Genomic DNA, 12,376 nt, shown 5'->3' on the forward strand with positions numbered 1-12,376 from the left:
CGACATGAATCCCAGATCCCGGTTGAGTCCGCATTCATGCGTGCGGAACTTAGCTATAAGTTTTTGCTCAGCAATTTTGCGTTGTCGCGTCTCCTGAAGGCCTCCTTGTAGAATGCTGACCCGGAGATCAGAGGCTGAATGTCCTTGACTGCTGAAGTGTTCCCCAACTGGAAGGGAACAGTCCTGCCTGTTGATAGTCGCACGATGCCCGTTTATTCGTTGTCGCAGTGTCTGCATGGTCTCGCCAATGTACCACGCTTCGGGACATCCTTTCCTGCAGCGTATGAGGTAGACTACATTGGTCGAGTCGCACGAGTATGCGCCGCGTACCTGGTGGGTGGTGTTTCCACGTGTAATGGTGGTGTCCATGTCGATGATCTGGCATGTCTTGCAGAGATTACCCTGGCAGGGTTTTGTGGTGTTGTGGTTGCTGTTCTGAAGGCTGGGTAATTTGCTGCAAACAATGGTTTGTTTGAGGTTGCGCGGTTGTTTGAAGACCAGTAGTGGGGGTGTGGGGATGGCCTTGGCAAGATGTCCATCCTCGCTGATGATGTGTTGGAGGCTGCGAAGAAGATGTCGTAGTTTCTCCGCCCCAGGAAAGTACTGGACGACGAAGGGTACTCTGTCAGTGGTGTCCCGTGTTTGTCTTCTGAGGAGGTCGGTGCGGTTTTTTGCTGTGGCGCGGTGGAACTGTCGATCAATGAGTCGAGCGCCATATCCCGTTCGTACGAGGGCATCTTTCAGCATCTGTAGGTGTCTGTTGCGCTCCTCCTTGTCTGAGCAGATCCTGTGTATACGGAGGGCTTGTCCATAGGGGATGGCTTCTTTAATGTGTTTCGGGTGAAAGCTGGAGAAGTGGAGCATCGTGAGATTATCTGTGGGCTTGCGGTAAAGCGAGGTGCTGAGGTGACCGTCCTTGATGGAGACGAGTGTGTCCAAGAATGGAACTGAATTTGGAGAATAGCATTGTGGAGAATAGTCCACTTCATGTCAAGAGGGCTAGAATACAAGATCAGGGATGTACTTCTGAGGCTATATAAGGCTGTGGTCAGACCCCATTTGGAGTATCGTGAGCAGTTTGGGCCCCGTATCTAAGGAAGGATGTGCTGGCCTTGGAAAGGGTCCAGAGAAGGTTCGCAATAATGATCTCTGGAATGAAGAGCTTGTCGTATGAGGAACGGTTGAGGACTCTGGGTCTGTACTCGTTGGAGTTTAGGATGAGGGGGGGATCTTGTTGAAACTTACAGGATACTGCGAGGCCTGGATTGAGTGGACGTGGAGAGGGTGTTTCCACTTGTAGGAAAAACTAGAATCAGAGGACACAATCTCAGACTAAAACAGAGATGAGGAGGAATTTCTTCAGCCAGAGGGTGGTGAATCTGTGGAACTCTTTACCGCAGAAGGCTGTGGAGGCCAATTTCTGAGTGACTTTAAGACAGAGATAGATGGGTTCTTGCTTAATAAAGGGATCAAGGGTTACGGGGAGGAGGCAGGAGAATGTGGATGAGAAAAATATCAGCCATGATTGAATGGTGGAACAGACTTGATGGGCTAAGTGGCCTAATTCTGCTCCTATGTCTTATCATCTAATGGTCTTATGGCTCACTATATGGGCAGCACGGTAGCATATGGGCAGCACGGTAGCATTGTGGATAGCACAATCGCTTCACAGCTCCAGGGTCCCAGGTTCGATTCCGGCTTGGGTCACTGTCTGTGCGGAGTCTGCACATCCTCCCCGTGTCTGCGTGGGTTTCCTCCAGGTGCTCCGGTTTCCTCCCACAGTCCAAAAATGTGCAAGTTAGGTGGATTGGACATGATAAATTGCCCTTAGTGTCCAAAATTGCCCTTAGTGTTGGGTGGGGTTACTGGGTTATGTGGATAGGGTGGAGGTGTTAACCTTGTGTAGGGTGCTCTTTCCAGGAGCCGGTGCAGACTCGATGGGCCAAATGGCCTCCTTCTGCACTGTAAATTCTATGATCTATATAATCTTGTAAACCAAAACACTCAACCTGACTGTTAACCATCCGACCAACCTTTGTGTCATCCGCAAACTTACTGAGCCTACCCTCTACATAGTCATCTATGTCATTTATTTAAATGATAAATGATAGTAGTCCCAGCACAGATCCGTGTGGCACACCCTGGACACTGGCTTAGAGTCACTAAAGCAGCCGTCTGTCATCAGCCTCTGTCTCCTCCAACTAAGACAATTTTGAATCAACCTTCTCAAGTTACCCTGTAGTCCATGTGCATTTGTCTTCTTTTTAAGTCTCCCACGTGGGACCTTGTCAAATACTTTGGGCGGCATTCTCCGTTTCCGAGATTAAAGTTTTCTGGTGTGGAGCGCCCCCCGCTGGCAGTGGGATTCTCCGTCTTGCCAGCCGGCCAATGGCATTTCCCATTGTGGGCAGCACCAAGCCGCTGGGAAATCATTGGGCGTGGGTAAACTGCTGCCGCGACAGAGAATCCCGCCAGCGGAGAATCCAGCTCTGAGTGTTGACGCCAACGCAGAATTTGTGGACTTCCCCATAGAATAACTGGCGCCACACCAGCACCGACTCCATTCCTGGTAAGGGGCTAGCACTGGTGCCACGTGGAACGTAATCGATTCTAATAAGAAACAGTGCGGGATTCGCTGGCTTCACGATTCATACTCAAAGCTGACAAGCTGCAGCCGCACAAAAAACAATTCTTCCCACACACACCATCCCAGCCAACAAGATGGCAGTAAGGAGAGTGGCACCAAGGTTCGCAGACTCTCAGCTCGAGACCCTTGAGAAGGAGAATAACCCTGCACCCCGGCCTGGGAGGAAGGCGGCCAGAGGCCTCCATTCGCCGTGCCTGGGCACAGGTGGCAGAGGCCGTGAGCACTGTGGACAACACCGTCCGGATGGGCCAGCAGTGCTGTAAAAAACCCCAGAACAGCCTCAGGGCGGCCAGGGTGAGTAGGCAGCACTGTGTCGCTGGCACCAACCCCCTCCCACACATACGTAATCCTACCCTCTCCGGGGACTAACGGTGGCTACCATGGAGTGAAAGATCGCACATTCAGCAGCTCTCGCCCTTAGTGGGTTTTAAAATAGTTTTTAAGCCGGATGTTTCAGGTAATTTCCCAAGATAAGTTGATCATAGGGACAGGAAAAGGATGTGACCTTCAATTTATGGAATCGTGTCCAAATAAGAGTCGAAAAAGAAGAAACCAAAAGATGAGTGAAAGCAAGGCTCAGAGGTCATAGAGCACAATGGTAACGAGACAAAGCGTGTCCACGCCAGCTCACTGGTTGATGGAGCAATGGGTCGAGTACCTGGATGAGACGTTTGCCTGGTGGCGTAAGGAGTGTGCAGAAGACATGACCCAGGTGATAGCCTCGATTAATGAGGTGGTCAACCAGGTGGAGGAGAAAATGACGACCCAGGGAGATTCTAAAGTTGCAGGAGCAGGCGACTGAACGAGAGGAGGAGTCCACTGCAATGGCTTTGGATATTAGCATGCTACAGGACAGCCAGAAATGTCTGCGAGATAAGGTAGAAGTCTTGGAGAACCGGACTTGCAGGTAAAATATCCGAATCGTCGGGCTGCCAGAGGGGAGGGATCAGATGCGGGAGCGTATGTGGGGAAGATGTTGCAGGAGATGGTCAGGGCCGATGTGGTTGACAAGCTGCTGGAGGTGGACCGGGCGCACAGGGTGCTCGTACGTAAGCCCCAGGGTCGTGAGCCCCCGAGGGCCATGGTGGTGAGGCTACATCGATTCCTCGACAAGGAGCGTATCATGAAGTGGGCCAGGCAGACAAAATGGTACATGTCGGAAGAATCAGAGATCCGGGTGTACCAAGATTGTGGACCAGAACTCGCAAAGAGGAGAGCAAGCTTCAACAAAGTTAAGGCGGCCCTGTTTGCAAAAGACATTAAATTTGGACTGTTATACCCGGCTCGTCTTTGGGTGACCTACAAGAACCGAGAGCTGTACTTCAACTCTCCGGAAGAGGTAGCTATTTTTATGAAGGACAATAATCTGACTGAAGGATTTTTTAATTCAATCTATGGTGGACTGAGTTTGGGGGAAGGAATAAAGAGGAGCGGGTGGGGGAGAGAAAAATAGTTCTATGTTTTGTTTTGTCCTGTTTAAAATTTCATCTTTCTAATTCTGTGAGTTAAGTCGTGATGTTCAGGAAAAACATAGAACAAAGAACAAAGAAAAGTACAGCACAGGAACAGGCCCTTCGGCCCTCCAAGCCTGTGCCGACCATGCTGCCCATCTAAACTAAAATCGTCTACACATCCTGGGTCCGTATCCCTCTATTCCCATCTGATTCATGTATTTGTCAAGACGCCCCTTAAATGTCACTATCGTCCCTGCTTCAACCACCTCCTCCAGCAGTGAATTCCAGGCACCCACTACCCTCTGTGTAAAAAACTTGCCTCGTACATCTACTCTCAACCTTGCCCTCGCACCTTAAACCTATGCCCCCTAGTAATTGACCCCTCTAACCTGGAAAAAGCCTCTGCCTATCCACTCCGTCTATGCCCCTCATAATTTTTAGACTTCTATTAGGTCGCCCCTCAACCTCCGTCATTCCAGTGAGAACAAACCGAGTTTATTCAACTGCTCCTCATAGCTAATGCCCTCCAAACCAGGCACATCCTGGTAAATCTCTTCTGCACCCTCTCTAAAGCCTCCACATCTTTCTGGTAGTGTGGCGACCAGAATTGAACACTATACTCTTCAATTGTGGCCTAACTAAGGTTCTATACAGCTGCAACATGACTTGTCAATTCTTATACTCAATACGCCGGTCAATGAAAGCAAGCATGCCGTATGCCTTCTTGACTACCTTCTCCACCTGTGTTGCCCCTTTCAGTGACCTGTGGACCTGTACACCTAGATCACTCTGATTGTCAGTACTCTTTTGAGGGTTCTACCATTCACTGTACATTCCCTACCTGCATTCGACCTTCCAAAATGCATTACCTCACATTTGTCCGGATTAAACTCCATCTGTCATCTCTCCGCCCAAGTCTCCAAATGATCTAAATCCTGCTGTATCCTCTGACAGTCCTCATCGCTATCCGCAATTCCACCAAACTTTTTGTCGTCTGCAAACTTACTAATCAGACCAGTGACATTTTCCTCCAAATAATTTATATATACTACGACCAGCAAAGGTCCCAGCACTGATCCCTGCGGAACACCACTAGTCACAGCCCTCCAATTAGAAAAGCACCCTTCCATTGCTACTCTCTGCCTTCTATGACCTGGCCAGTTCTAATAGAACATAGAACATAGAACAGTACAGCACAGAACAGGCCCTTCGGCCCTCGATGTTTTGCCGAGCAATGATCACCCTACTCAAACCCAAGTATCCACCCTATACCCGTAACCCATCAACCCCCCCTTAACCTTACTTTTTAGGACACTACGGGCAATTTAGCCTGGCCAATCCACCTAACCCGCACATCTTTGGACTGTGGGAGGAAACTGGAGCACCCGGAGGAAACCCACGCACACACAGGGAGGACGTGCAGACTCCGCACAGACAGTGACCCAGCCGGGAACTGAACCTGGGACCCTGGAGCTGTGAAGCATTTATGCTAACCACCATGCTACCGTGCTGCCCTAAACCAACCATACCCGTAACCCAACAACCCCCCCTTAACCTTACTTTTTAGGACACTATGGGCAATTTAGCATGGCCAATCCACCTAACCTGCACATCGTTGGACTGTGGGAGGAAACCGGAGCACCCGGAGGAAACCCACGCACACACAGGGAGGACGTGCAGACTCCGCACAGACGGTTCTGTATCCAACTTGCCAGCTCACCCCTGATCCTGTGTGACTTCACCTTTTGTACCAGTCTACCATGAGGGACCTTGTCAAAGGCCTTACTGAAGTCCATACAGACAACATCCACTGCCCTATCTGCATCAATCACCTTTGTGACCTCTTCAAAAAACTCTATCAAGTCAGTGAGAGACGACCTCCCCTTCACAAAACTGTGCTGCCTCTCGCTAATACGTCCATTTGCTTCGAAATGGGAGTAGATCCTGTCTCGAAGAATTATCTCCAGTAATTACCCTACCACTGATGTAAGGCTCACCGGCCTGTAGTTCCCTGGATTATCCTTGCTACCATTCTTAAACAAAGGAACAACATTGTCTATTCTCCAGTCCTCCAGGCCAAGTTTGCAGATGACACTAAGATGAGTGGTAAAGCGAAAAGTGCAGAGGATACTGGAAGTCTGCAGAGGGATTTGGATTGTTTAAGTGAATGGGCTAGGGTCTGGAATACAATGTTGACAAATGTGAGGTTATCCCTTTTGGTAGGAATAACAGCAAACGGGATTATTATTTAAATGGTAAAACATTAAAGCATGCCGCTGTGCAGAGAGACCTGGGTGCGCTAGTGCATGAGTCACAGAAAGTTGGTTTACAGGTGCAACAGGTGATTAAGAAGGCAAATGGAATTTTGTCCTTCATTGCTAGAGGGACGGAGTTTAAGACTAGGGAGGTTATGCTGCAATTGTATATGGTGTTAGTGAGGCCACACCTGGAGTATGGTGTTCAGTTTTATAAGACCATAAGACATAGGAGTGGAAGTAAGGCCATTCGGCCCATCGAGTCCACTCCACCATTCAATCATGGTTGATTTCAACTCCATTTACCCGCTCTCTCCCCATAGCCCTTAATTCCTCGAGAAATCAAGAATTTATCAATTTCTGTCTTAAAGACACTCAATGTCCCGGCCTCCACCGCCCTCTGTGGCAATGAATTCCACAGACCTACCACTCTCTGGCTGAAGAAATTTCTCCTCATCTCTGTTCTAAAGTGACTCCCTTTTATTCTAAGGCTGTGCCCCCGCGTCCTAGTCTCCCCTGCTAATGGAAACAACTTCCCTACGTCCATCCTATCCAAGCCATTCATTATCTTGTACATTTCTATTAGATCTCCCCTCAACCTCCTAAACTCCAATGAATATAATCCCACGATCCTCAGACGTTCATCGTATGTTAGGCCTACCATTCCTGGGATCATCCGTGTGAATCTCCGCTGGACCCGCTCCAGTGCCAGTATGTCCTTCCTGAGGTATGGGGCCCAAAATTGCTCACAGTATTCTAAATGGGGCCTAACTAGTGCTTTATAAAGCCTCAGAAGTACATCCCTGCTTTTATATTCCAAGCCTCTTGAGATAAATGACAACATTACATTTGCTTTCTTAATTACGGACTCAACCTGCAAGTTTACCTTTAGAGAATCCTGGACTAGGACTCCCAAGTCCCTTTGCACTTTAGCATTATGAATTTTGTCACCGTTTAGAAAATAGTCCATGCCTCTATTCTTTTTTCCAAAGTGCAAGACCTCGCACTTGCCCACGTTGAATTTCATCAGCCACTTCTTGGACCATTCTCCTAAACTGTCTAAATCTTTCTGCAGCCTCCCCACCTCCTCAATACTACCTGCCCCTCCACCTATCTTTGTATCATCGGCAAACTTTGCCAGAATGCCCCCAGTCCCGTCATCTAGATCGTTAATATATAAAGAGAACAGCTGTGGCCCCAACACTGAACCCTGCGGGACACCACTTGTCACCGGTTGCCATTCCGAAAAAGAACCTTTTATCCCAACTCTCTGCCTTCTGTCTGACAGCCAATCGTCAATCCACGTTAGTACCTTGCCTCGAATACCATGGGCCCTTATTTTACTCAACAGTCTCCCGTGAGGCACCTTGTCAAAGGCCTTTTGGAAGTCAAGATAGATAACATCCATTGGCTCTCCTTGGTCTAACCTATTTGTTATCTCTTCAAAGAACTCTAACAGGTTTGTCAGGCACGACCTCCCCTTACTAAATCCATGCTGACTTGTCCTAATCCGACCCTGCACTTCCAAGAATTTAGAAATCTCATCCTTAACGATGGATTCTAGAATTTTGCCAACAACCGAGGTTAGGCTAATTGGCCTATAATTTTCCATCTTTTTTCTTGTTCCCTTCTTGAACAGGGGGGTTACAACAGCGATTTTCCAATCCTCTGGGACTTTCCCTGATTCCAGTGACTTTTGAAAGATCATAACTAACGCCTCCACTATTTCTTCAGCTATCTCCTTTAGAACTCTAGGATGTAGCCCATCTGGGCCCGGAGATTTATCAATTTTCAGACCTTTTAGTTTCTCTAGCACCTTCTCCTTTGTGATGGCAACCATATTCAACTCTGCCCCCTGACTTTCCTGAATTGTTGGGATATTACTCATGTCTTCTACTGTGAAGACTGACGCAAAGTACTTATTAAGTTCCTCAGCTATTTCCTTGTCTCCCATCACTAGATTACCAGCGTCATTTTGGAGCGGCCCAATGTCTACTTTTGCCTCCTTACCAAAGAAAGGACGTACTGGCACTGGAGGGTGTGCAGAGGAGATTCACTAGGTTAATCCCAGAGCTGAAGGGGTTGGATTACGAGGAGAGGTTGAGTAGACTGGGACTGTACTCGTTGGAATTTAGAAGGATGAGGGGGGATCTTATCCAAACATATAAAATTATGAAGCGAATAGATAGGATAGATGCAGGCAGGTTGTTTCCACTGGCGGCTGAAAGCAGAACTAGGGGCATAGCCTCAAAATAAGGGGAAGTAGATTTAGGACTGAGTTGAGGAGGAACTTCTTCACCCAAATCTATGGAATTCCTTCATTAAATGTTTTTAAGGTAAAGATAGAAAGTTTTTTAAGAACAATGGGATTAAGGGTTATGGTGTTCGGGCCGGAAAGTGGAGCTGAGTCCACAAAAGATCAGCCATGATCTCATTGAATGGTGGAGCAGGCTCGAGGGGCCAGATGGCCTACTCCTGCTCCTAGTTCTTATGTTCTTATGTTCTTATCACCTGAAGACAGTGTGGTTCCAAAGATTTCTGTCAAGGCCTCAGCAATTTTCTCTCTAGCCTCCTTCAGTATTCTGGGGTAGATCCCATCAGGCCCTGGGGACTTATCTACCTGAATATGTTTCAAGACGCCCAACACCTCGTCTTTTTGGATCTCAATGTGACCCAGGCTATCTACACACCCTTCTCCAGACTCAACATCCACCAATTCCTTATCTTTGGTGAATACCGATGCAAAAGTATTCATTTAGTACCTTGCCCATTTCCTCTGGCTCCACACATAGATTCCCTTCCTGTCCTTCAGGGGGCCAACCCTTTCCCTGGATACCCTCTTGCTTTTTATGTACGTGTAAAAAGTCTTGGGATTTTCCTTAAACCTATTTGCCAATGACTTTTCATGACCCCTTTTAGCTCTCCTGACTCCTTGCTTAAGTTCCTTCCTACTTTCCTTATATTCCACACAGACTTCGTCGTCTGTTCCAAGCCTTCTAGCCCTGACAAATGCCTCCTTTTTCTTTTTGACGAGGCCTCCAATGTCTCTCGTTATCCAAGGTTCCCAAAATTTGCCGTATTTATCCTTCTTCTCCACAGGAACATGCCGGTCCTGAATCCCTTTCAACTGACATTTGAAAGCCTCCCACATGACAGATGTTGATTTACCCTCAAACATCTGCCCCCAATCTAGGTTCTTCAGTTCCCGTCTAATATTGTTATAATTAGCCTTCCCCCAATTTAACACATTCACCCTCGGACCACTCTTATCCTTGTCCACCAGCACTTTAAAACTGACTGTATTGTGGTCACTGTTCCTGAAATGCTCCCCTACCACCTGGCCGGGCTCATTCCCCAATACCAGGTCCAGTACAGACCCTTCCCTAGTTGGACTATCTACATATTGTTTTAAAAAGCCCTCCTGGATGCTCCTAACAAACTCTGCCCCATCCAAGCCCCTAGCACTAAGTTAGTCCCAGTCAGTCTGATCACTGCCCAGTGAGCCCTGGGACAGAGATGAACACAATTAGCCAGGGCTCTCAGTCTGATCACTGTCCAGTGAGTCCTGGGACAGAGAGGAACACAATTAGCCAGGTCTCTCAGTCTGATCACTGCCCAGTGAGCCTTGGGACAGAGATGAACACAATTAGCCAGGGCTCTCAGTCTGATCACTGTCCAGTGAGTCCTGGGACAGAGAGGAACACAATTAGCCAGGTCTCTCAGTCTGATCACTGTCCAGTGAGTCCTGGGACAGAGGAACACAATTAGCCAGGGCTCTCAGTCTGATCACTGTCCAGTGAGTCCTGGGACAGAGAGGAACACAATTACCCAGGGCTCTCAGTCTGATCACTGTTCAGTGAGTCCTGGGACACAGGAACACAGTTAGCCAGGGCTCTCAGTCTGATCACTGTTCAGTGAGTCCTGGGACACAGGAACACAGTTAGCCAGGGCTCTCAGTCTGATCATTGTCCAGTGAGTCCCGCTGGACTATCTGAGTGACTGGATGTTAAATAAGATGCTCTAAACACCTCATTCTCGAATCATTCAATCACAAGTTGGGCACAAAGAATGATCTTTGAGTGAGGTTCCAGTGATCTGTACCCAGTAACCGCCAGCACCTTCTGGAGAGGGGGTGAGGGAACAGGAAACTATAAAGGAAGAGGACACAATGCTGTGGGGTTTCTTACCGGGAGTGATGATCTTTTTCATTCCCTTCCACACGGTGTAGAGTAATGGACCTCGGAATCTTGTGTATTTCCGTCTGGGAACCATCTCTATCTCCACATCTTTACCTCTCTCTGCACCTTCCCCATGGCCCCCTTTATCCAGGTACCTGTTTAAATGGGATTGATTTAATCACTCACTCTGAATACAGACTGTGATAACAGTGTCAAACTGTGTGAGAGTTTGGATTAGACACTCACCTTTCCTTCAATCTTTTCAGTTCCTGCAGAACAGAGAATCAGAAACATTTTAATAAATAAACAATGTGTTGCTTGAATTTTACTATTTAATAATGTGTATTTAGTAATGTTAGTCAAATGTGAAGGGATCTGGGTGGATTCCTGTGATTTGATACCACATCAGTGATAACAGCCACCCCAACCCTGCCACATACAGTCAATAGGGTTTCCTCTGCTATTGAAGACTTTGAAAGTGCAGATTGTTCATTCTATTTCTGGTCTCAACTTTACTAGTGCTTCAGGAGCTCATCTCTGGTCTGCGCTGCCCTGAGCTGGAAACAGTGATATTACCCCTAAATGCAGCCTTCCTTTGATAGGAGGACAATTCCAGCAGCTCAGATGTGAACAGATTGAGTCTTGTTGTGATGTCCACACAGTCAGATAGCCTCCTATTGCTCAGTCTTTGAATTGGTGTCACCCATGGGAATGAAGCCCAACATGTCACTGCTTTCAGGATGAGCAGCATGGCACAACATCAATGTCACTACTCACAGCCCAAAGGTCGTGTTTATGTTCCCCAAACCTCCTGCTATCTCTTCTTTCACCCCAGCAGGATAACCTTCTCATCCTGTCCTGCTGATGTGTTTCTCCAAATTCCGGTTGGTGAACTATATCCAATAGTTATTTCCCACAATTTCTCTTCATCTCTGTCCTAAATGCCCTACCCCATATCCTGACACTGTGACCCCTTGTTCTAGACCTCCCACTCCAGCCAGGGAACAACATTCCTGTATCCAGTCTGTCTGGCCCTTTCAATTAGATCCCCTCTTATGCTTCTAAGTTACAATGTATACAGGCTCAGTCGACCAGACCCCTTCTCATACAACAATCCTGCTATCCCAAGAATTTGCCTGGTGAACGTTTGCTGCATTCGCATCAATGGCAAGTATATCCTTTTTTAGATAAGGAGACAATGGGCACGGTCTGACAAATTTCAGCAGAATCCTGTGTCGAGTGCATATCGCCGGGTGTTTCCCGGCACTCGCAGTGTCAAAAAACACCACACTATGTAACGGGACTCTGTTTCAACCCGGGGCCTCAGCAGAGAACACCCCGTCAAGGCCGCTCTTTGTCCCATTTCCTATACTGAGGACCTCCGCTCACCAGAGCTCCATTTTAAAATGCCATCCCAATCTCTTCAACCCCCCCGACATGGCCCCAGAGACCCCTCAAAGTCGCAACTCACATATAAAAGAGACCTCAGGCCCTCCCGTACCACACCTCACATGGGCAGGGCCCCACCGGGCCCAATCCCCAGGCAAATTGCATTTTTAATTTGGATTTCATTCATTGTCACGTGTTCCGAGGTACAGTGACAAGTATTGTTCTGCGTACAGTCCAGACAGATCATTCCAGACATGAAAGAAACGTAGGAGATACGATAAATACACAACGTAAATACATAGACATCGGGTGAAGCATATAGAGTGGAGTGCTACTCAGTAGAGAAGATGCGTAGAGTGATCAGTTCAGTCCGTAAGAGGGTCATTCAGGAGTCTGGTAACAGCGGGGAAGAACCTGTTTTGAATCTGTTAGTGCGTGTTCTCAGACTTTTGT

General features: G+C 47.8%; 1 protein-coding gene across 1 annotated transcript in view; it reads right to left on the reverse strand.

The window, feature by feature from the left end:
- LOC119975563 (zinc-binding protein A33-like) overlaps positions 1–12,376 on the reverse strand; it is a 60,699-nt gene that overhangs the window by 5,826 nt on the left and 42,497 nt on the right. The window contains exons 4-5 of the mRNA XM_038815350.1: positions 10,781–10,803; positions 10,544–10,689 (exon numbers count right to left, since the gene is read on the reverse strand). Of these exons, the coding sequence (XP_038671278.1) occupies positions 10,544–10,689; positions 10,781–10,803 (169 nt within the window). The remainder of the gene's footprint in view (positions 1–10,543; positions 10,690–10,780; positions 10,804–12,376) is intronic.

This window comes from Scyliorhinus canicula, chromosome 13 (genome assembly GCF_902713615.1).
Source record: "Scyliorhinus canicula chromosome 13, sScyCan1.1, whole genome shotgun sequence".
In the NCBI taxonomy this organism is placed as follows: domain Eukaryota; kingdom Metazoa; phylum Chordata; class Chondrichthyes; order Carcharhiniformes; family Scyliorhinidae; genus Scyliorhinus; species Scyliorhinus canicula.